Consider the following 25,863-nt stretch of genomic DNA (forward strand, 5'->3'; position numbering starts at 1 on the left):
AACGGAAGACTGGATTGTCAATAATTTAAGGCAGAATGAATTATTTATTAGTGATTACCAGCTGGTCAGGAGCCTGCTAAGCTGTTGTCAGCGCTGGGCAAGACGTTTGTAATTCTGAGCAGCACAAAAGGTTCGGTGATTTCACAAACTAATAATAAACCACTAAAGATCCAAACTCAGGCTAATCCTAAGCCATTACTTCCAGTGATCTCCGTGCTCTAGTATTTCGTACATTGCCTTTTCAGCAAATTCCCTTCAGTGTTTTAGTTAACAAAAAAATCAAGCCACCTCTGTTCTTTTTGCTTTAACTTTCCATTCTGGATTTAGTGAACTGGTATTCTGTTATGAAAATGAAGTTATCTTTCATGAATCAAAGCCATACAAAAAGGAAAACCATGCAAAAAAAAAAAAAAAAAAAAAAAAACAAAACAAACCCAAAAAAACCCAACACTGTAGCAAGTGCTAACTTCTTGGTGAATAAATATCTAACATGAAAGCACAGTTACCATCTTTCTGGACTTAACCACGTTTTCTAGACTACCATAGCATTCATGTAGATGACATTTTTTTAAAAGTAATTTTGTTTTGATACATACTCCAGTAAAAGCAACGTGGTCCTGAATACACCTTTGTTTAGATTAATTACTGAGTCACATATTCACAGGGTCATTAGTTTGATCAAGTACAACATTGCCCCAGTATTGCCCCCAAATTTGTAATTAGCAAACTCATACTTCTTTAATACCAAAGACCAGTAAAAACACTTTAAAAATGATATTGCAAAATTTGCAATAAAACCATGAGAAATTCAACATTGAAATAATCAGAGTGAATCCTTAACATGTTTATTTATAAGGGGCTATTAATAACCCAGGAGAAGATTTTTGTTCGTTTGTTTAAAAGTCTGGGGCCTAAATTTCATTTGTTCTCAACGATATGACTTGCTATTCTGCCTAAGTGAGCTCAGGGTGGCAGACAGCACCCAGACTGTCACTGCCAGCGTGTCTCCATCCCGGTGACGGCAGCTGGCTTCACAGCCAGCTTTTTCAGCTGAAGCTCCTCTACCACAGAGAATTCTCACCTGGCCAGCTGTGGATAGCATCCAACTCAGAACACTTCTGAACAGTGCAAATCAACTAAGGAAATCAAATAAATAGTTCATGATGTACAGATAATGCTTTAAAAACTGCTACTACTAGAAAAACAGATGCTATTTTATATAGCTTGTCCATAACTCTATTTCCTAGAAATCGAATTTAAAAAGAAAATAGCATTACATAACTCAGTGACTGCAGCATCAGCGCTCTGATGATTTTTAGTCATACCCAAGTCCTCTGTAAAGGAAATTACGTACTTGAGGAGCTTAAACACAACTGGCTGAACCAATTTGTTAAATTCCCAAGTATATTACTGTGGATGCAAAGTTTTGCTACATGAAAATGTTTCTATCCCTAAACATAAAGATGGTAATTTTATATAAAGCTTACCTAAAGTTCTGTGCCAAATCTAGATGAAAAGTTTCCACCGAGCTGAAATAAAAAAAGTGTTGATTTCAGAAGGAAAGTTAAAGCAGTAAACAAAGCATCCTGCCAGAATTTCAGTTAGCATTTTAAACTTTTCTATTTTGTAGACTGTAGGACCAATAATTGCATTGCGCACTTGATCAGCTTCAGACAAACTTTGTTTAAATGTGACCTATCTGCACTTTTTGCCTGGAAGAAGCAACCAGTCAGACAGAGATGCAAACACCTCTAAAGGGTAACCGATGATAACACATTCAAGATGATGCCTGGAACGAATAATTGTTAAACAATCCAATCTTACCTTGGAAACATGGAAAAGCAATTTCAGAACTCTAAAACCCAGTTATGCCTTCATCTTATCTGACCATACAATACAAAGATTTAAAAAAACCAACCAAACAAAAAATGAACCATCCCCTCCACCCCCCAAAACCAAAAAAACCCCGAACAAATATAGAGCCTATTTTTGAAAATGCCATTACAGAAAACAAGTAAGTAGTTCAAGCAATTTTTGTGTTTACTTGCTGTGCTGGTTTTGGCTGGGATAGAGTTAATTTTCTTTGTAGTAGCTAGTATGGGGCTATGTTTTCTATTTGTGCTGAAAACAGCATTGATAACACAGGGATATTGTCATTATTGCTGACCAGTGCTTTACACAGAGCCAAGGCCTTTTCTGCTTCTCACCCCACCCCACCAGCGAGTAGGCTGGGGGGGCACAAGGAGTTGGGAGGGGACACAGCCAGGACAGCTGACCCCAACTGACCCGAGGGATATTCCAGACCATTTGACGTCATACTCAGCATATAAAGCTGGGGGAAGAAGAAAGAAGGGGGGTACATTCAGAGTGGTGGCATTTGTCTTCCCAAGTCACCGTTATGTGTAATGGAGCCCGGCTTTTCTGGAGATGGCTGAACACCTGCCCGCCCATGGGCAGTGGTGAACGAATTCCTTGTTTTGCTTTGCTTGCGTGCTTGGCTTTTTCTTTACCTATTAAACTGTCTTTATCTCAGCCCACGAGTTTTCTCACTTTTCTGATTCTCTCCACCATCCCGCCGGGGTGGGGGGGAGTGAGTGAGTGGCAGTGTGGGGCTTAGTTGCCGGCTGGGGTTAAACCACAACACTTGCATTACAATTTCTCTACCACCATCAAGTATTACAACTCTCAGGATTAGTTACTTTTGGAAAAAGCAGCAAAAAAATCTGCAGAATGGATTTGCCCGTGATGCATACAAAGCTGCAGTTACCACTGTGACAAAACATATTGTCCAGACTAACGATAAGAGGAACAAAAAAGTTATTTTTAACAAACAAAAGTTATGGGTCTCACTAATTCAACCTGTATTATTTTTGTTCATGATCAATTCTATAAATCACTTTCTCAGATCTGCAGTTGAACAGCTTTGTCTATTACTTTAAATATTTATTTTTAAAAGATGAAATAACAACACATTCCATGATTTCTGTACTTTGCCCATTAATGGTCACCAGTATTCAAACCACAGGCAAAAATATGCTATAATTAGCAAAATTTCTTAAGATAATGTTTCTTTAAAATTCATACCACCCCTTTAGTAGTCAGCAAAAGCTGATGCTATGAACTGATACAATAGCACCTCAGCACTTTCTGCTGAGGAACAGACTTTCCTAGTCGCTTAATAAAGTTGAAATGTAGGGAAAATCCCAAGTTTTGTGTCTGTCTTTCTGCACAGTCTTAATACAGAGCTTATGCATGAGCTGATTTAGTAATAGCCCATATAATTTGTTCTAAAATTTTGCCTTTGAATAAAGAATTAGGAGTTACAGTTATGGCACCAGACCTTCTGATTTTGTTCTGTGACAAAATGCCTTTGACATGGATGCACAGAGGTCTGTTCAAACACTCACTCAGGGACTGTCAACCACTGTACCTTTTTCATGCTTTGGCTTGACTGCCTGCCTTTGTATGAAGACTTTTGGTACTACAAATATATTAGCTGCAAGAACCCCTGCTTGGGGTGAATTATGGAAAAGTAGCCAGGGAGTCAAGAACTGGCAGCAAGGGTTTGCTCTTCACTAACTTCCCTGAAAAAAACAAACCTGGGGTTAACTTCTCAGTGAAGCTGGTGGTTGGACAGTGAAAGTGTCTGTGTTACAAAAGAAAAAGCCAACTGGTGGAAAGTCAGCTTTCTTACTGGGAGAGGGTCATTTAGTGTGCTGGAAGAGAGACAATGTTAGGTGAGGTGGACAACTAAAACCAAAGGGACAAATCAAAGATGAGAAAAGGGAGGCATCCAGAAACTGAACACTACTTCCCTCCACTGAAGCTAGAAAGAACTGTCCGGCACTCCTTGTCCGAGTGCTCTGCAGACAGACAAGAAAGGGATTTTTCTTTAGTCTAATATGATCTAGAAACCATGATCCAGTTCCAAGTCTTTTTTTTTTCCTCCAAGGAAAGACTTTCTTCCTACAACCCTTACAGCCACTTCCAAATTACAGATGTGAACAGGCGTTAAGGGGTGACTTTTATTCTCCCTGTCTTTTTTTACGTAAATTAGATCAAGATCAAAAAAGACCACTGAAGTTACTTGAAGAGGGGATTAAAAGCTAAATACTCACACAAAACATGTGTCTGCAAACTGTTTTTGGTTTGTTTGGGGTTTTTTCTTGTTTTTCACCATATGATTCAGCAGGCCTCTGAAGAAGGGTTAGGAACTAGAATAATCTAGCATACGAAGTCCTTGCAAAGTCTACACTATGGTAAGAGTGCCAAGGGCTATGATATTTCTTAAGCCACTGAGAAGTGCAAGTTGATTATAAAATTTTGACAATAGGAGTGGATGGCTGGAAGGACTCCCTTGACTCTCTTGGCAAGCAAATAGAAGGAGAACACTGCAAACAAGTTGTCCTATGGATAAAATTGCTAATCAGAGGAAAAACTGAAAAGCCTTAAGGTTCTTGCATAGAAACAGCGTTAACTTGATTCCTCTGGTTACTGTCTTGCAGCATCCTCTGAGAAGGCAGGAAAGTGAGAAAGGAAACAGGGTATTAGAATCCTATTAAAGCTAAGCACCTGCCTTCCACTGTGGAAAACTCCTTGAGGAAGGAGGTGGAAGAAAGATACATGGTTCCTAAGGGCAAAAATAAATCCAGAGGGGTGTGGGGGAACAACTGGGCTCTCTGGCACCACCAAATGCCTCAGAAATTTCTTAATAAAATGGATTTTCAAACAAACAGTGAAAGGCAGTTCTATGGGTCTGGTAAGAATAAGCGTGCCCTAGAAACTCATCAGTTGAGGACAGTGTCATTTCAAAACATATTACAGGAAAGGGCCCCTCAGATATTGTCCTGAAATCCTTAAAAAAAAAAAAAAAAGAAAAAAAAAGAAAAAAAAGCAGAACTCTTCCCAAATAAAATCATTAAGTTTGAGATGCTGGAGAAAGTCGTGGCAGATACTAAAATCCCATGCATTAGATCCTCACTTTACTGGCAGAGAAAACCAAATTTGTCCATCTAAAACACAGCCTATGAGTGATAAGGTGTGATGCTCACCTGTCTGGACACAAGGAGATGTAGAGCAGAATGAGAAGCACTGCTCCTACTACGGTTGCCAAGAGAGATCTCATCCAGGAGCTAAGCTGGCAGAAGTTACAGTACTGCACAATGGTGATCAGAATCGCGCAACACATAAACATGGTGTACTGCAACAAAGAGAGAGAGCGCGAGTTAGCTTCTTGCTGACTACAGCCCTTCTGCACATAAATGCTGGCGTAAACTAAAGAATGTGTGATACAAAAGAGAAGTATCTAATTTTATCTGTATTACGTGCACAGTAAGTAATCCCTCACAGTGTCTGTATCAGGAGACAGCACTTGAAGATGGAGTTCTTCCCTTCAAAGAGCAAGAAAACTTGTAGCACAAGTAGTTTGTCACAATTTTCCCTAAATGAAGTTTCGTATTACTGCATTACACAACCATTATTTCAGTAACTTTCAATACCTTCAGCTTACCTTTACAAAAAGCTCAGTGCCTCTTCTTGTTAAAAAAATGGGAGGAGGAAAAACGGGAGGAGGAAAACAAGGTAAATATTCATGGTAACCTCCTCTCAGTTGCTGGGGTTAAACCCCGTCTGTTTTAAACTAAATATCAACATTCCACTGCATTGAAAACGTGGAACACATTCACCCTCAGAAACTTCACCCAACTGCCTACTTTTAAAAACACTTCTTAGAGGACATTATCATACTGGACAGCAACAGGTGAATCCAAACAAGAAAAAAATCTGGTTTGATAACAAAAGGCAGGTATCAGTCATTGTCAGCTGATGCTTGGCAACACCACCACTTGTGCCAATTTGAAAGAACAGTTCTAGATTTTCTGTTCCAAATGTCCTATCTCAAAAAACCTTTCCCTTTCCACATGTTTACTGGATAAAGAAAAGGAAGTGCAGGACAGATGTGTTACCCAGAATGTCTTCATTTCCCCGAGATACAATCTTACAGTGGTCCAAATTCTCAAGCTGATGCGCAAATTTTGGTTTTATCAAGAATATTCATGACCATCCAAGCTAAAACAGAGACTCCACAACTGCATTATGGAGTTCTGTTCTAGCTACATACTGCATTTCACAGTATCAAATGATCATTCTCTCTCATTTTAAATTTCCTTTACAGCTGAAGTGCAGAGACTGCAGATTAGCAATACTGTAGCATAACAAATAAGCATGTGATTCAGAAGTAGACACAGTGTATGGAAAAAAAACCTTACATAATTTACCATTTTTAAACCACAAGCACAGTTGTTTTTTTAAATGACTCAAAAATGGATAAATGGAATTTCAGAATTGTCCATAAAAAAACCATAATTTAAACTTACTTTTTTCCCCCCATTTCAGGTCTCCTAAAGTGGCAGAGCACTGGTTCTCACTCCAAGTGATGCCCCAGCATGAAGCCAGCCTACAGAGGGTCAGTAAGTGCTGTGTTTTACTATGTATGCATGGCTTTGGAAAGTTTTTTTTTTTATTGCTGTTTTTGTTAATTTTGATTTTAATTATTTTATATCCAGGGAGGGTATAAAATGCTATGAATAAAAAAAAACTTCGCAAAACCATGTCATAGTAAAATATGACACTTACCTGACCCTCTATAGATTGACTCCATTTCCTAGAGCTCCATGATTGCTGAAACACTGAGCACAAGACGAGTTGGGACATCTCTTGGAGAGTGAGCCAACAACCCCACGACTCTGGAGGACCTGCAAGAGGAAAGAAAGCAAAGTTCATTCTCAGTTTGGTGATAAACACTGCCATCTTACTGCTGCTGCCTGAAGCATTTTGACTAACAACCTGATCTGAACAGGTATCGAGAATACACAAACAAAATGGTTCTTCCAACATTATTTTTAAACATTTGGAGAGATGATCATGGGTGGTGATGAATGAGATGATATAAAAATCAATGGACAGATTTGAGAGTTTTGAAGGTTTTCAGCTCCCTTCAGTGTGAGGAAAACATTCCTACAATTAGTTTACTGGTAGTCATGAGGGAGAAAGACCATCATTAAACTGGAAAAAAAAATTTACAGCTTAAAAATAATTAACTGAAGTTCATAAAAGGTGCAGAATGATTTTAAACATGGGATGTGAAAGAATATCAGATACATTCTTCTGTGACTGTGATAATCATGGAAGATATGTTTAAAACGGGAAAGACCAAAGAACTTCTGGTCCACATATTCCCATGGTACAAACACTTCCCAACACCCAGTAGTAAACTGTGATAGGAAGAATGATGAGGATCTGGTCGTCACCTACACCCAGGGCCCTGAAATAGCAAGAGATTTTTGAAACAAAATTCCCTGAAGATCCTGCAAAGGAAGGATCATACACTGTGCTACATAAGAGAAACTTGCAGAGGAACATTCATCTCTGGTTGCAGTCCATTTTATTCACGAACAGTTTTTAAGCATTGATTTTATGCTACAGTTAGCCTTTAAATTAAACTGTCCTTCCCCCTCCTCAATATTTAACCCCTTGTTCCTCCCTTCTGAATATTCTTATTAAAGGAGACACCAAATCCCCTGTGGACCTTTCTGTGACTGGGCTAAACATGCCAATTTCTTTCTGTTCCTTTTCAGAAGACAGCTATTGCATTCCTTTAACCATTCCTGCAGCCCCTGCAGGGTAATCCTTTCTATGTACTGAGAGCTCTCTCCTTTGAGTTTCTCCATCTAACTCTGCAAAGAAAAAACATCCGCTGCCAATACTGTTCTTGCTGTTGAAATTCACTAATGTGCATGCAAGTTTTTAAGTATACACAGCATCTCTGACTACGAACTCTAAATCAAAACCAGAATGAATGCAATGAAAAGCCTGAGATACACTACTTGCATTATCTAGAATAAACACCTGCAGAAGTGTTTGGTCTAATGAAAAAAAAGTATGTATGTGGGCAGGCATTTATAGGTATCCCTCTCCTCTTTTGTGTGAGAGTTTTCAAATAAGCAAGTGACTGTATTTATATAACAAACTAGGCATTTCATCATACACAAAAGCCCTATCCCTCTAAGGGATCTGTATCAAACAGATGTAAAGCACGAGGGAGGTGAAAAGAACATGGCAGGCAAGCAACAAGCTTTGTTAGATCCAAACCGTCAGATTATGAAACAGAGTTCGACAACTTACATGTATATTTGTTTCAAAATCAGAGGTGAAGTGTGAAAAAACTGCAAGAGCTGGAAGAGAAACCAGGATTGCACCGAAAAAATGTCGAGGCAGCCAGCCAGATATCACCTCCAGGAGACGCTTGGTGCAAGTCATCACCTCCTCCAGAAAGAACGCCATTCTGGAACAAATGAAATCACAGATCGAGGCATTAATTTCAGTGCATCACTTCATACATCTAATTTACTTGTAATAATATAACTTCAAATCCTTCACTTAGACTGCATGAGCAATCACAGCACACTACATGCCATAGCACCTGTTGGTAATTTCAGGAAATAATCCACCTTTGCTGAAAGATGACTGGTTGTTTGCTCCAGCAAGGGGTGTCAGCAAAGGGAGGGAGAGCAAGTGGGATGGTGGGCTTTGAGAAAACAAACTGAAATCCAAATTTCATTTACTTGGAAGGTAAGCATAGGAAAGACTTCTCTCCATTCATAAGTATTTAGCCTTAAAGCAGGTGGGGAGAAGGGAAGCTTTTACAAGATAAAAAGATTACTTGAAATAACACCAGAAATGTCTGAAAAGCAGGGCTGTATACTCCACTAACAGATCAGTCACCCAGAGGCTGTGCAAATCCATGCCGTCTTAACATTATACTGCAGTCGAAACCAGTTCTCCCAGTTACAACCACCCCGACAGAAGTTCCCGTCTGCAATCAGACTCCGTTCCCTCTCATTAGGGAAGGGGAAGAAGAGTGTGGGCTGAGAGCTGGCACCCTCAGCAGGCAGCAGAGCCTGAGAAGCAGTTGTGATGAGCACCTCGGAGGCCAGCTGGCAGCTGACACGCTCCTCCGCTCGCCTGTTGGTATCTATCATAGCAACCCAGTTGGCTCTGCACAAGGCACGCGGGAAGGAACGGTTCTTGCCTCAAGCTGCTGATAAAACGACGGCCCAAACCTGCAAAGTGCTGAAGGAGCCAACTGGAAGAGCTCTGGAAAGCAGCTTAACAGAGATACTTCTTAAATGAGAGCATTTCTAATTGTTAAAATGAATAAGGAAAGGTAAAAGGATGCTTAATGCTCGAGGACATTGCATAGAAAACTTATTTATCTGCAGAAACAACTCCTCAGGATAACTTCCTTCTTAAAGCTCAAAAGCATTAGTCACTCTAGAAAAACTGCAACTGCTGTTCAAGGTTCTAATTATTTTTATGAAGACATAAAAAGGTAACATAGTACAGTTAGCTTCATTTAAAGCCATTACATGTGGATGTATGTAATTATTGGAATCAGTCTAGGCAGGTAACTCTGCTATCATAACAGCGGACTACAGCAGAGCCCAAACAGTAGATAATTACTACTTTTTTTTGGACAGAGATGCTCACAGCTAAAAAAAAGTATAAATACAACATACACTAAACATGAAATTCACAATCTCCAAAGTTACACAAGTGATTCCATATTTCCTATATCTTTTAAAAAGAGAAAAGATATCCACTGATTTTTTAACACAATTGTCTAAAACAGAAGGTATTATGCTGGATAAAAGCCTGATACAAAACAGGATAAATTTAAAGTTCTTTATGTGAATTTGACGCTTATTCCACACCTTTAAATATGTATTGTTTATGAATGATATTTTAATTCTCTGGTCTAGATTTCTGTGACTGTTGTGAGCTCAAGCATTTTTTTGAAGCTTCAAGAGCTCTTCTCCAATTTAACATTAAAATCTGGAAATTATACTTAAATGCATAGAAAAAGATAAATTTGGGGTAACAGGATGGGAACGCTGTAATACATCCAGACCCCACGAGAGGGTGCTCACAGATTTGCTACTTCCTAGTTTAATGGCCTTTCATTTACACCAAAAATTATAGCTATATTCCACCACAAAAAAGAATTTCCAACAAAGCACAGAAACTAAAAAAAAAATGGATATAAAGCAAAATAATTTTTTAAAAAAAAGCTCTACGAGTAAGAACTGGGTTTTCTGAAGCATTATATACTGTCCTAACTCAGTTGCCTCTAACATCAATGACAGAGCTATGCCTGTCTTCAGTGGCAGCCAAGTTAGCCCAGTATCGAGTACTTCTGAAAATGCCACCCAAGTTCATGTCTCTAAAAATAAAGTTCAATTCTCCCAAAGCCTATGAATTAGGATTAACATTTACATGGCTGAACTGTGAGAAAGGAAACCGAATTGGGCTCTAAGGCAGAGCACTCCCTGGGCTAACCTACATGCCCGTGCTCCCCGCTGGTGGCTGGGTGGAGAGCCAGGAGAAGCCAGTCTCTCCGAAGGCAGATCAGCGACACCTCGGCCCACGCGCTCCGTGATCTTCCACGTCGCTCCCATGCAGACTGGCGCAGAAACCAACTCTGCGGCACACAAAGCGTGGCAGATACCCAGCGCAGCTCATGTCTCTCACCCCAACCCACACAACAGGGACTCCATGGTGCAGAAAGCTTTTTTTTTTAATTTTTTTTTTTTTTTTTTTTTTTTTCCTTTCCAAGCCTCCATGCCTGGACAAATTCTTGTGGGAACTATAGCAACAAATCCATCAGCAAACCTGATCAGTTAATCCTGCAATGAGGACACTTCTTTATTTAGGCAGCTGTGTGTTTCAAAAAAGCTAGCACAAATTCCAGATCACTACCACATTTCACGTGATAACGTTTACCTTCTTGCACTGATTTTTTTTGAGGGGGGGGCAGTGGTCAGTATTTATCGCGATGCTCTGCACTCTGGAATGAAAATGATTGAAATCTCATCCATCACAAAACAGCAAAAGCCTGTGAATACAGCACAACCTTCCCATCGCAGGAAATAAGAAGTGCATTAAATCCAGACAGCAATGAGAGCTGCAGACAGATTTAATGGCTACAGGGCAGTATCAGTAAATAATGCAGTGTCAGTGGGTAGCTCAACAGGGCTTAAATGCTAAAGCATCCAAGATGTTTACACAAGCTGGAGTTCAAATTAGTAACTCTGACATAAATGATTAATGGGTAATGGAGAATGTTACCATCATTTCTGTATTTACTGGCAGTTTAAAATCAATTCCCATAGTTCAAATCAAAAGCTTTTGGCATAGCAGCGATTTGGTGGGATATTAAATACCAAAGTCACAGATGTTAGAAATAAATAAAGGCAAACAAAATACATTGTTTTCCCTTGCATCAATACTCTGTATCAGTCATGTTGTTAACAGAATCGGTTCATTAAGCTCTAGTTGCAGAAAACAATTTCTGTCCCTGGTCATTAGGAATTTAAGAAGATCCAACTGGCTGGCCACAGGGTCTCAGCTATGGACAGACCATGGGTGTTACTTCGGTGAGCCTGGGAAGGTGAAGTACCAGGAAAACGGCAGTTTTGCTCAGTCAGACAACAGCAGTTTCCCATTCTACTGTTTTGATTGTACTTGCTTTCTTCATCCAGAAGATACATTTTTTGCTCTCTAGAAAGATCCTTCTAAAGTCATGAATCAACTCAAGTGCTCCCACTCTTTTGAACAGGGTTGAAATATCCACTATTCTGGCCTCATCACTTCACCCAGAATTCTTCACTGAAGGATGCTATCAAAATCAACACTTTTTTTTTTTAAACAAGTTTATTTTTAACAAGTTTTACTTGAGAACAAGAACTAGATGTCAAAAGTACCTAGTTAACAAAAATCCTGTATTTACAGCTAAAATAGTGAGCAGATGTCTTTACCTATATTCCTGCAGAAGCACTCCTAAGAATCCCAAGTGAAATCTCACACTCTTCTATGTTCAATGACATGTCCCAAGATATTTTTATAAAATAGGAGAACTTTAGGACCTCTTACACTTCAACTGAACCCATGAAAGTCAAAGTAGTCACATTTCAAGTGGGCAGAAAAACATTCTTGGCACTACCTTTACAGAACAGGAGATGACATCTTCCACATGCTTACAAATGAAGCACCAATTTTTACGTGCAGCTTTATACAATTAATTTTAGAGTGGCACTTGTGATAACAGTGGGATCCTCATCTATAGATACTCCAATAATTCATTATCAGACACTTCAGAGGAATCCAAACATCATTCTCCTTTGTAAGCTTTGCTCCATGAGGACTTCTGCTCTTCTAGAACTTAAAAGTTTAAAGTAGTTTCTCATTGTACAGGCAGTGATAGTGCTCTCCTCTCCCACTCCTGCAGCTGGACTAAAGGACTTAGCCACAAGAGCTGTAGCGAGTACTTCCTAGGCTGAGTCCTGGATTCAATTAAAAGTTAGACTAATTTAAAGGCAGGGTGTTTCGCATCACGATAATGAAAATACAATGAAAAACTTAGGCAAGAATTTTCTGGTCCTAAAATAATCCTTTTTCCTGAAATTCTGGGATTGTGCCCAGCATTGTAGTCCAATCTCCTCCCTTAAGATATCTCGGTGGTATTCTGTGATTGTCATTTGGGATGACATTTCTGCACAGGAAGTTCTGCACCGTTTCTGTGCATAACGAGTGGTCAGAGTGAGCAGTCCTCACTTTGAAGAGGATTTGAAGAGGAAAAAGACGATTTTCTTCCTTCTGCTCAAGGGAACTGTACAGAAGTGTGTGCCTCAGGTTGCGGAGACCAGAGGGGCCCAAAAGCATATTTTATGTATTTACTATAAAGTAAATACATATTATAAATGCAAAACAAAAAAACCCCTCCAAGCCAAAACAGATACCTTTTCCTACAAAACTCCCCCCCCAAATACACCATTGCCATTACATTTAAAACTGAAAACCTACCAGAAAGCTTCTGAGATTTTTCATCTACAAAGACTGCTCTTTTTTTGGTGTATCGTATGATGCTATTTTCAAGAAGGTACCGTGGATAAGACCTACTCAGATCTGAGATGATCCTGTTTTGTACTTTAAGAGATTCACTGAAGTGTTACCTTAGATGTGATGATCAGAGTTAAGCCAAATACAAATTATGTCTCATTAGTAGAGGAAAGATTGCAAATGTGACTCCATGGTAGCAAGTTCCTGAGAACCAATTCCTTGTAACTCTGGAGTAAATACAGAGTGATTTGCAGACACTTCCCTCTCACCAAAAGAAAGGAGCAACACATCTCACTTGTACAACAAGGGGTACAGTAGCAAGGGATACCTGGTGACTCGATTCCTACATCCCCACTCCTCAACTGCCAGTTTGACGGAGAGGGCACAGGGAAGGGCAGCAATCGCTTATCCTGTACAGTGATTCCTGTTTCCCAAACTAACCAGGAGAATTTGTGGGTCTTGAGATTCAACTGTCAGCTTGACTCCAATGAGTGCAGCAAGTGTTAGCGACCACCGATCATCTGCACCCGTAGTAGCTGTGCAGGATGCATGCCCAAACCTCCTGTGAGTGCCCGTTAAGATAAAGACAGTCCTGCATGCTGTCAATACAGCGCTTATTGAAAATTTGTTATTACTACACCAGGTGGGACTATGTGAGTTCTGATGGTTGGCTACAGGTGTTCTCCACAGTGTGAGATGTTTCCCAACCTGTTTTTCAAACCAGAATTAAGCACAAAAGAATGATTAACGTTAAAAAAATATATACTTCTAAGACTTAGGAGTCATCCTGAAACACTTGCTTGTTAAATCTCACTGACTTTAAAAGAGGCATCCAAGCCAGCTCAGAACATAAAATTTGGGCTTTAAGCCAACATAGCCTCATGACAATATTAGAAATGTCAGTGGCAAAACCAAATAGTGTTAAGAAAACATTATAAAACCGCTTAAATTCACCTCAGTAATGGCCCAGGCTCGCTACCAGAAAGCATGGCTCTCAACAACATACTGCTGCAACAAAGCTAAACCTCTGTACAGCCAGAAAGACAAAACCACTTTGCAAATTCTTGACTATATAGATAGCATATTGAAAAAAAAAAAATTTCCATCTCCTTAAGAAACCCATAAACCACCAATCATAGAACAGGACTGAAGTAAAACCATATGTACCTACATATAAAAGTTTCTAAGATTATAGCAGTAATTTTTATAAATGTACAAAATAAGAAAAGGCAAATGCAATGAAGCATTGGAAAAGCAAGTGGGAACAATAATGAATTGAAAAATACTAAAACAGAGTAAAAATTCACCTGCCAGGTGAATGAACGCAAATTTTCTCCAAACATATCTGGATAGCAGATACTAGCTCTTCTGCAAAGTGGTGATTGAGTTGTTCAGAGCTGAACAAATTCAAGGATACAATGCCATGGCCACTAAACCCAGACCACCTGCTCACTGCTGCCTTCCTACTCTCCTGCCTGGTGTGATGAAAGAGCTGCCCAGGCACGTTAAACCAACAAAAAAAGCTTCCCTCCTCACCCAAGACAGAGTACAGAAACTGTTCCGCAAAGAGGAAAATGCATTTCTGGGGCAAGAGAGAGGACAGAGCAACATTCTAGGATGCACTAGAATGACAGTCCTACCAGTTCAACCATCTCCCAGTACAGGTCTTAACACTTTCTGAATTTCTAGATTTTCTAAAAACTCCAGAACTACAATACTATTCAAATTGCAACAATCAAATACACCTGCTAAGAAAGACTATCCTTAAAAGCATTTCCACTGTTCATAAATGACATCTTTCTACTCCTAAATGCCAGCTTTCATGTAAATATGCTTGCATACATTTATATGTACACTGAGTTCCAAGCTTGCTTCAGTGACTGAAGTACTAACATAGTCTCTTTTACCTTGACCCTGAAAAGTCAAAATAAAAGAGTGCAAACTGCAATCTCTTGTTTCTTTTGAAACAGCAGCAAAATTGCTTCTAACTTGTAATTACAAAAGCATTTTAACTGACACATACCTGATAGATTTGCGGAACTACAAGTGAGGGGACGCGTTTCCACACACCGCCCTTATAACATGCTCTTGTGTCAGAAGGAAGTGCAGTGAAAACAGGGGATGAGGAGGGCAGAATAAACTTGCTCTCACAAGTATAGACAAACAAACAACTTATTATTAGTCTATCATCTCGGTTAATAACAGGTTACATGTGGTATCTGTATAAATCAGACAACACACCCAGGAGAGCATGAGCTTTACTGAATGCGTGTACAACTGCAGTCTTCTGCTACGCTTGAATGTGTTAGTAGCTCCAGTGTGCCTGGGGGAAACCCCACTTTACATAGGAACCGCACAGTAACCGCTCGCTGACCAGTTACAAACGCTGGGGTAAGGCCCGTCAGCATCCTAGAGGTCGAGAACACACATCCTCTGGGTGACTGGGTACAAGTCAGGAATGAGGAGTCATTCTTAAATACCAGGTATCTGCATCTGCAGCTACGTCTCACCTCCAAGGGCACAGGAGAGGCAGGGATGTATAAGAATTCAGGAACTGGGGATTCTTCGCTGCTGGCTGCAAAGAGGCAGTGTGGGGGGTGGCACCGCTGAGCACAGTCCTGCGAAGCCACCCTTTATGCAAGCAGCAGCTGACTGTCATGCAGCCCAGGACTTGGGGGAAATGCTGAACTCCAATTATGTGTCAAACAGAAAACACAAACTATTTGAATATTAAACCCACGAGACTTGAAATAGAGATCATTAAGAAAACTAATTCTGGACAGATGCAATGTGACTTTTGCAATTTTTTTTTTTTTTTTTTTGAGAAAATAACTGCTCTTTGCATATCTGATAAATTAAGTTTTAACACCAGAATGGCGTACTTTTATCTAGGAATGTAAAGGCTTTTTTTTTTTTTTTTTTGAAGGACAGATATTAGTTTTCTGTTTGAATTCCCTCATTCTGATGGCCCTGTGAGGGGAGAAGACATCCAGCTGTGTGTGGCATCCCAAGGAACAATAAGCAGGGGCAGGCATGGCACGCAGATTCTGTTTCCTTAAGTGGCCTCCATCAGAGTCACCTTTCTCTCCTGCAATTTCTGTAGCTAGACTTCTCTTTGCACAAGATCTGCCGCAAGCCTTCTTAGCTTCACTAACACTGCTCTCCAAATATTACAGATCATCCAAGTGAGTTCCTGGGATGCCATCAAACAAAATGTTCCCAAGCCAGCCACCATTTTAGTTGTCACTGCTATTTCAAGACCTTCTTATGCTTTATTTACCTAATTGAGATGACAAGGGACAGCACCTCTAGCAGGATGGCGATGATGAACACCACAACTGCTGCAGGTGGTGGAGGGGATGCAACCATGCCATGTTTCAGGAAACACGTGACAGAGAGTATGAGGAAGACTGTGGTGGAGAGGAACACGTCCAGGAGCGAGCTGAAGGTAGCACTGGCAAATGTCTTCACTGGAGCATTCTTTATAACCTGTGTGGAATACAGGGATTGAGGGAAGGGATGAAAATTAATAAATGCTATTTTGCTGAATTCAATTGTACCATAAACAGCAGCTCACAAAAACAAATAAAGGAATACAGAACTTTTTGCCACTTCATCAATGCAACATAAGTACTGTACTGAAACAAGAAACAGAAGAGGTAGTTCAATGGCTATCACATTCCCTGAGAATAAGTCTGTGTTGAAAAAAGGCAGTGGCAGCTCAGCCCCTGGGTCTGGGGTGATTTTTACAGAATACTATGATACAAAAACAAACCACATGAAAATTGCCTATTCTATGTAAAGAAACATAAAAACCATAACTACTAGCAGATAAAGCTATAAGATGTTTTCTTCAAGAATTTTCATTTAAAATAATAATAGATTTTACAATAAACCTTTTAGCTCCAATGGTTAAGAAAACCCTCCAAACACCACTCTACATAAACAGTTACTTGCCTGTGGCTGAGTTCACATCTCCCTTTCAGACCAGATTAAAAGCAGCAATTGGGACGCTATGTAATCTGAATTGATCAGAGCCCAGGACAGCAAGTACTGTTCTTCCGTAACCCCTTACCACACATTCCCATCCCATCTTGTCCTGGCCCCAGTGCTTGTGCAGCTGTGCTGTGTGCTACTTTGGCCAGTCCAGCTGAAAACTAGATCATGAGCTCCACATCCTGGCTTACTCAGAATAGCCCAGTCTTATAAGTGTTTATATCTGCCCAGGGGACCACAGAAAGCAAGTTCCAAAGAAAAACATAAAGTATGTTATCCATATCACCATGAAGTAGCCCAGTTTGAATACTACAGTCTTGTACTCTGGTTTAATTCAGAAATTTCTTCTGCTCCTCAGAACACTATCTGCGCTCAGCAATACTGAGAGATGAACTTGTTCCTCATTTGTACCTCTCTGCACACTAATATATTCAGTTAGCATCATTCAGTGCCAAAATTACCTTTTAATCTGAACTGTAGCAGAATCCTGTTAGTCTACACAGTCACATAAATTGAATTAAGGAAAGCAGCACTGTATCCTAAAGTGACAGTGTTAAGGATGCCCTAACAGTGTTAAGTAATGCCTTAATTTCCAAATAAGAACAGGCTAAGCAAGCTCTTGGGAAGTGGAGCCACTTACAGATAACAATTACAAACCAAGCATGCAGCTGGCACTGTGTAATTAGAGGTGAATTCAGTGGTGTTGGAAGTTACTTTCAGCAACAGTTTACTGGAAGACAATTAAATAACCGGCAGTGCTGACAAATCATTTCGCTCTCCCAAGATTTTTGTTGTTGTTGTTTTGGACCAGTACTATGCTAATATTAAGGCTTTAACAGGTTTTGCCCCAGTGCTGCAGAGTTACTATTACAGAATGAAGATTCCTGTTTCCAGGGAGGTTTACATAATAATTTTCAAATTAATAGCTTGCCACTAACAAAACACACAGACCACATTCCTGCTCCTTCTATGAATTTCCTACATACCCACATTAATAGGTCAATCTGTATATGTTTGACTATCACTGCTTCACTTCTCTTTCCAATCTTTCAATTGGAAAGAACTTGATTTACTATTTTCTGTAGAGCTCGTGCAAATTTTGCAGGCTGTATCCCATGAGAAGTTTCTCCCTGTTGTTGCTACACGAGCTTTATTCAGAGAGATGCCACTGGAATACAGTGCTGCAGGATGAGTATGGAGTTTCAGAACAAAGTGATCAAACTGAATTGCAACAACAACTATGCTTCCCTTTGTTAAAAAAGTAAGCTAGGCCTCATTTGTAAACACTGGAAAACAAGCAAATAGGGGCTATTGCTAAGGACAATGTAACAATGCTGCCCAGAACAGAAAGCAGCCCATGAACAGAAAGCAACAAGCAGCAGAAGCAGAAATCCTACCTGTCCTCAGATGCAGGACATACCAGGAAGAAAAGAAATCAACACCTACATTTATCACAATGCAATTCTGCCAGATGGATGACCCAAACTAATAGCTCAACGCTACTGGAAGGGAAGGGCTCATTCTCCTTCCTGCTGCCGGACACTTATCTTGCACTGACTCTGGTGCTTGCCAACCTCTCTGTGAGCTGCTGGTTCAATACAGCAGAAAACAGACCCGGACAGAAAAAGAAAAAGCCCCAAACAGAAAAACAAAACATGAATATTTTATGCTAGGCTAGTAAAACAAACTGGCTCACAGCAGGGAAGCCTGATAAGCACCAGAGCCATTAGGAAGAGCAGAGAGGAGGAAGAACAAGGAGGGGAGAGCAAATTCCCTCTTTTGGCAGCAACTTTTCAGCTACTCATGGAAATGTAGCCTGAGTCAGTCTGACACCTAATGTCACTATAGGTAAACTTAAAACATCTTGCTTAAAACAACCAGGCAGGAATATCTACCGACATGGAAAGCCTGCAATACTATTAGCCCCCAAGGGGATTAAGGCCTGCAATACTATTAGCCCCCAAGGGGATTAAGGACTTTTACACTCAGTGCAGAATCCTGCAGAAAGCACCAAGTTTGTTACAATTTACTCACTGTTCCTTACCATTACACAGTGTTTTGAACTGCCTGTTTCTGAATGCAGCACACTTACAGAACTTAGAATGTTTGAGTTCAGAGCAGGTTTGGGTTCCACAGGGATAACCATGAGGCTATGACAAGAACAAGAATCAAAGTCAAAGTTACCATTCTCAAAGTTAGGATATTTGGTAAGAAGGCAAATAGCATTTGGTCCTTCAATCTTAGCATGGTTCTCTGGCCTGCCTAAAGCCTTAAAACATTATCCTGAAAATGGAGAAAAGGCAGGTGAGAAGTAATTAGTGTATCTTGGTGGATTGTGAAAGTGTATTTCCAGCCTAAACATTGGACTAGACTCAGGGCATGGCACAAGACAGGTAAACTGAGTGGGAATGTTTTCAGATGCAACAATACCAAGTAGTAAATCACATTTGACATTTCAGGACCCTTGTCATCAACTGCAATGAAATGTGTTGAAAACAATGACAGACAGTTGCTTAGGCAGATTACAGAAGGAAATCAACATCAGGAGAAACACACCTCTTCCTGATAGCTTGTCCTGTAGGCCATCTCCAAATCCTGATCCAAGAAGTTCAGGCTCAGCTTGTTAATAGGCGGTTTAAAGAAGTAGTCTTTCATGAGGCTAAAGAGAAAAGATGATACCAACATCAGTTTATTCAGCTGGAACTCTTTCAGAGCCCCCTGTTCCGTGGTTTCTGTTTCTAGGGACGCTGGCGCTCAGCTTTGAAGTTCCTGTAGCTTTTCTTTGCTCTCAGTCACCAAAGTACCCCCTTATCCACATCACTTTCTCAAAGGAAATACTGTACAAAAAAAATGACAGAGCAAACTTTTATACTGTCAGGAAGAAACTAACAAGTCCTTCCAGAAACTTAACAGCTATAACTGCAGATGACTAGAATAAGTGTAGCATAAGACAGCAAATAGTAAAGGCTAATTGCTGCTACAGAGGCACAACCTTAGGGGATGCGTGGCTGCTGGATATTTGTGTCTTAGGTGGAATTCTATCGTTCAAAGCAAGCCAAGAATGACAAAGGTAACAAATTGTTAAGGAAAAAAAACCCAACATTGCCCATTTTAGAAAACAGCACTTTCTTGTTAGTTCAAAGACACTAAAATAACTCAAGTAACTCAGCTGGGAACATGCCCTTAACGATCCGGGCTGCAGAGAAACGGAACCTGAGGAGATGGATAGCTTACATTTACTTCTGAAACATAAGATCTGAAATCAGCAGAATCATCAACAAAGGCACTGAAAAATAATGAAACTAGCTCACTAGGACTAACGAGCCAGGAGGCAGCATCTACCAGAGGGTCTTTATGCACCCCTTCACCTTCTCTTCCAGTGTCAGGTGCAGAAAAAAAAAACTATAAAAGAGGCCTTAATGATTAAAAGTTGTTCCTATTCCCCACCCTCTGGAGCAAAAATAGAACATTTTTTGAGTTTTACATTAGTTGTAAGAGGTTTATGAAAGAAGTTTTCTAACAACATCGATGGCACTTGATCTGCAAATCTTTTCTTTCTTGAGTAGGTGGTGTCAAAGAGCTGAAAGGACTGGACTTACAGAGCACTGAGTGCCTTGTGCCCAACGGATGCAGAGTAAGGTCACGCCTGCTTATGCCACTTATTGCTGGGATAGCCTGTCACCCTCTCTTCTGTGCAGTCCTCATCTGAGACTGCAAAACACACACTCTTGCTATGGACCTCCTTTCATTATCAAGCAACCAATTCCACTTGTTATTTACAGTGAACTAACTGTTTTTAAAATTGCTTTAGAATCTGAAATGGGGCAGCTTCTTTCCAAGTGCTACTCCCACCTTGAATATTGTAGTACCAGAGCGACAATTAGAGTGGGCTATTTTCAAGTTGATAACTCTGTGCAAAAACCAGAGATGCACATGAAATCAAATTCCAAGCAGATGAAGAAGTTGAAAGATTCTACAGAGCTAGTCTGTGCCTGAATTCTTTCTTTCAGGGCGTTTGTTTTTGTGTTTTCTCTGTTTATTTTTTAAGAACACTTGGCAAAGAGCTTTTTGGAAGTACAAGCTCCCCAGCACAAGATGGCATGTGGGAAGCATTTTTTTTCTTGAGATGCAAGAGCAACCAAACACACATTCCTAGACTGAAGCTCGAGAAGACAAAGGACTTCAACCATGAATATGGCAGATACTTGATAACCTTTAAACACTCTGACCTTAGCCAATACATTAAAAACATCAGGATACTCTGAAGGAATGACAGGACACATTCACTTGAGTCCTCCTTCTTCCTTGTCTTCCTTCCCTCACCTCTCTTAGATGTTTCTAAGAACATCTTATAATACGAATTTTGCAAGTTTGTTAGTGGTTTGGGTTTTTTTTTGGTTTTTTTTTTTTAATATTGCTGAATTCATTTTCTTCCTCCAAGGAAGCTCAACAGAGTATGGTGATGTTGTGTTGGAGCTGTGATAGTCTAAAGATGTAGGAGGAACAATCTGGTTTGCCAGAGCAGCTCAAAACAGAAGGTATAACATGACAAAAACAGGGTGAAAGCAGCATTTCTGATGTCAGCCAGCCGTACCATGCCAGTCCAGCTCCATGTCAATAGTTGTCTGTCTCAAAGAGGAAGATCCCAGTTTAGTTGACTAAACACAGTCAAGTACATAATCTGCTTCCCAGGAGGTGCTGTGCCTCCCCAGCATAAGTGATTTCTGTTTTCCCTGAATGAAGCAAGACTGGGAAGTGGGAGATAAAAGAAACAAACAAATTTTAGAAGTATTTAAACAGGAAACTGACCCAAGGGGGGGATGAAGGGCTGCACAGAACCTAGCTTCTGGGGGGAGCTTTGTATTTCCCTGGGACTCTGCTCTGTAAGTCTAAAGAAATCATTTAAGTACTGTCCTGATCAGCACATAAGTACTTGTTTCTTGTACTTCAAAAGGTTTATAACCTAAGGAATATGTAATTTTTCTTGGAAACAAAAATCTAAAAAGTGAAAATCCTTTGAGGGTATCCCCAATGAAATTAAGTTTAAACATTCTGTACTCTTACACTATAGTTTTCTTTTAAAATACACAGTAACGTGCAGATTACGACGAATAAAGCATGGTATTTTTATTATGGTTGTAGTAAAGCCAGACTCAAAGCTCAAACTATACACTGATTGCCAAATATATATAATCAATATAAGAAGATGCAAACTGGTAACTTCTATGAAAAGGATTCTTGTATAGTGCAATAATACAAACATGCTGTGCTAACACTGGCTTTATTATTATTATTTTTAAAGACAACTGGAACTGTGCTGAGGTATCAGCTCCAAGGTGAAATCTCGGCACGCAAAGAGACCAATGGCCACTCATGAAACTGTAAGCCACGCACCTAAATCTAGAAAGAGGCTGGGAAATGAAAAGTATCACCAGTGTCCAGCACCTCCTCCAGGCTAGCCCTAGGTAGCTTCCTAATGCAGTGTACAGGCTCCGGATCCCCTTAGGATATGTTTAATTCTTCCCAGCTGTACAGGAAGCCTGTGTGATTAATTTATGCACCTTATCACCCTATCTGGGTTAGGTACTTTCTGCTAATAGGAATTTATATTATAGATCAGAACACCGACATCATGCACCACAGTGGAAATCACTGTCCAATGCTAGGGGAAGCTCACACTTTGCTGCTGCTGGGTTTGCAGTAACATAAAACTAAAGCAGCAAAACTCCGATATTATTGCTGCAAATGGGGTTTCACAGAAGATGACCAAGGGGAAGTTTGGACTTCACCCACCTCCCTGAGAAAACTCAAATTTCCCATTCAAACATCCTCACAGATACTAGATATGTCAAGACCAAAAATATATTATGTTTTACAGTAGGGGATCAAGAATGCTTTTAAAATGACTTATTATATATAACTTCACACTGAGAAATGTTAAAAAGGATTAATGTAAAATGGTAGGCTTAAACCATTTTGCATAGACCTAATTAATCAGAAGATTATTTTTGGAAAGTTATGTTTACATGAACTGAACTCAGCAGAGTTTCCCTGGCAACAAGAAATGGCCCACTTAATATTGTGATGATGATATTTAATTGAGACAAAAAAAAAAAAAAGCCTAAGCTTTGACTGATATCAAATCACGATCCTACTTTTTCCAAATCAGAAAGAATTATCCATTTTGTAAGTGGAGGAGGAAAGCACCAGGAACACCAGAGCTTGAGCAAACCAGAGCAGAGCTTCAGCAAACCAATGGCATAAATTAAGCTACTTCTATAACTTAAAATTTGCAACATGCTAGTTACATTTTAAACAAAAATCAAATTTGTTCTTGCTGATTTCTGCCAACATTTGGACTTCCCCAATCCTTCTATCTTCTAATATTTTAAAATATCAGCTAAACACCTATTGTCAGCCACTAATGACAGAACACACATAGAGGAAAAAAAAAAAAAGGAACCTAAACGTTAATTGAAGGTGGCTACAGGAGAAAAGTAATCTGAAAAAATCCAGAGAAGAGACTGGAGAGGGACTGGTGTCCCTCCCTCTCACTTCTCCCTCCTTTAGTCATGTTTTCAGTTAAGATGACAGCGTCCCTGTTCCAAGCAGCCTGGACTCTATACGAGCATACAGTTTCAAGGATATTTAGATAAAATGCTCCTAATCTGAGTGGAAGCAATGAAGCAAAAATAAGAATAGCCATAAATAATAACAAACTCAAGTTACCTGTTTAGTTGATCCAGTCAAGTCACTACCATAATAAGGGAGATACGGTTGTGCGTTTACAAAAATGACAGACTACTGAATTTGAGAGAACTTATTTTCCCCCGCCCGAAATAAAGTTTTTTGTTTGAAACAGAGAGAGAATCTAACTTTACAAAATGCTGTAGATAGGTAGTAGGTCCATGAGAATTCATTCCTATTAATTCTGCTTCCAAGGCCAGTATGATTTTTAGGCATTAGTTAGTCACGCAATGTTATCAGATGTTGTTCTTCTGCTATACATAAATGTGAGTTTTGTGGTTCAGATTTTACGTTATACTTTTAATTGCAGAGGAGGGTATGCATTATGTGCATTAAGAGGACGTTTCAATGTAAAGATAAGATTTCAACTTCATGACAAGTCATTTAAAGAGTATTTTTCCTTTTCAAAGACTTGACTGAAGAATGACTGTTCACCACAGAAATGACGAAACCCCTGGCTTTACATATTCCTGAGCAGAATGGTTCTGACATCAAGTTCCTACTGCATTTTAAGCAGAATATAGACTAAGATCAGAAAACATACGACATGTTATATGTTAACAACAATTATTGGCATTAGACAAAAAGAACACAAATAAAGATTAAAGATATGGGACCCCTGTTACTGCCTTCTCGCCTTTATACAATTTTACACTGTACAGCTTGATTTTCCTTACCTGTCTTCTTTAATCACATCCACAAAGTGAGCATCTGTCTTTTCTCTGATGTTTTTGAACCTCAAAGGAAGGAGAGCGGATTGATCCAGACTCACTCCACCCCATCGTCCTTTCTCTTGCAACATTTCGTAAAGCGAGGTTTGACTATTGCTGAGCTTTTCTTCCTGTGGAGGACTCAAAAGTCCATTTTGAGTCTTAGGACTGTGTCCTCCTGGAGCCTGAATGACAGAAAGCAAAACATACATGGGGAACATTAGTGGTTGAGAAAGCAGACAGAAGAGATTTCATGGAGTAGAAGTTGAAAGAAGTTCTTCCCTCAACAAACTGAACTTTTACCTGATCACGTCAAAGACCTAACTCCACCTGCCTTGAAGTCATTCACATCTTCTGTAAGTGTATGCCTATTCAGGTGTTGTCTTTTTGCTTTTTATGTACCAAGTTTCCAAGGAGCAGAAAACCAACTACATTTTCATGCACGCGATGAAGACCAACCACAAGCCCAAATTTCATTCACGCATCTTAAGGTCAAGATTCTTCTAAAAAGCTTTTTAAACACTTACTTAAACTGTGCTAACTTTCCACAGGTCATGAGAAAACTTACTCTGCCAACCCTTGCTGATCCTTCTGCTGACTACTACAGCCCTGCTGCTTTTCCAGACAGAGCTTCCTCCTTTCTCCTACCTGTGGGAACAGCCCTTTGTGCATCATATCATCCTACAAAAAAAACTATCCTACAAATTAAACTACATTTTCTTCACTAAGACAAACTACTTCTTTCCGGTTTTCTTTTGCTTTGTATTAATTAATAGTGCATTTAAATTTTGACACCAGCTTGCAACACAGCTTAGGTACGCAGTATTATCAATTCTGCTTTCATTCATTTGAGAACACAAATTACTTTTAACCAAAAATTGTTCTATTTTCATGGAACCTGAAGTTCCTTCTTTTGCATTTTGTTTGACATAGACCAATATGCACTGAAGCAATTCCAAAAAAATTAGACACCTAAATATGGTTAGAATGAAAATGAACTGCAGTTAGTCACGATCATTTTCAAATGCAAACATATATCAAACTTAGCATATCTGAATGTTAATCTCCCCCCCCCGCCATGTCTTATCATTTATCATGTATCATTTATCCTCATCCTGAAACCCACTCATGACAGAAGTTTCTTCATTTCTGCCTTTACAGCAGTCAGCACAGCAGTGACAAGCTCCTCCAGAAGACTATTCTTGGATGCCACCGCAGTGACCATAAATAAATACCATAAATATCATCACCACCCCAACCATGCACTGAAATATGTTACTTAGATTGTAAAATCAACTTAGTTAAAGAAGTATCTGGTTTCTGGCTGCCCATGCAAAATTAATTCAACCTCCTTTGTGTATCTATCCTGTAAAGCAAATGAGGCACATGAATATAGGCAGGTATAGTGAAAGGTGCAGACCCAACCAGTGAAGATACAAGATTAATGGAGCAGCAG

General features: G+C 39.7%; 1 protein-coding gene across 6 annotated transcripts in view; it reads right to left on the reverse strand.

Annotated features, from left to right (window-relative positions):
• The window catches only part of ADCY9 (adenylate cyclase 9), a 99,686-nt gene that overhangs the window by 16,212 nt on the left and 57,611 nt on the right, over positions 1 to 25,863 (reverse strand). For 5 of the 6 annotated variants that reach the window (XR_005931466.1, XR_005931465.1, XR_003921595.2 and 2 more), the window contains 6 exons: positions 24,375 to 24,592; positions 19,507 to 19,609; positions 16,235 to 16,443; positions 8,182 to 8,341; positions 5,052 to 5,200; positions 1,488 to 1,529 (listed from right to left, as the gene is read on the reverse strand). Coding sequence is in view for 3 of the 6 variants with exons in the window: in XM_030002477.2 (XP_029858337.1) it covers positions 1,488 to 1,529; positions 5,052 to 5,200; positions 8,182 to 8,341; positions 16,235 to 16,443; positions 19,507 to 19,609; positions 24,375 to 24,592 (881 nt within the window). In the remaining 3 variants the exon portion in view is untranslated. The remainder of the gene's footprint in view (positions 1 to 1,487; positions 1,530 to 5,051; positions 5,201 to 8,181; positions 8,342 to 16,234; positions 16,444 to 19,506; positions 19,610 to 24,374; positions 24,593 to 25,863) is intronic. The other variant, XM_030002476.2, reaches the window with a different exon arrangement.

Source organism: Aquila chrysaetos, chromosome 25 (genome assembly GCF_900496995.4).
Source record: "Aquila chrysaetos chrysaetos chromosome 25, bAquChr1.4, whole genome shotgun sequence".
Taxonomy (NCBI): domain Eukaryota; kingdom Metazoa; phylum Chordata; class Aves; order Accipitriformes; family Accipitridae; genus Aquila; species Aquila chrysaetos.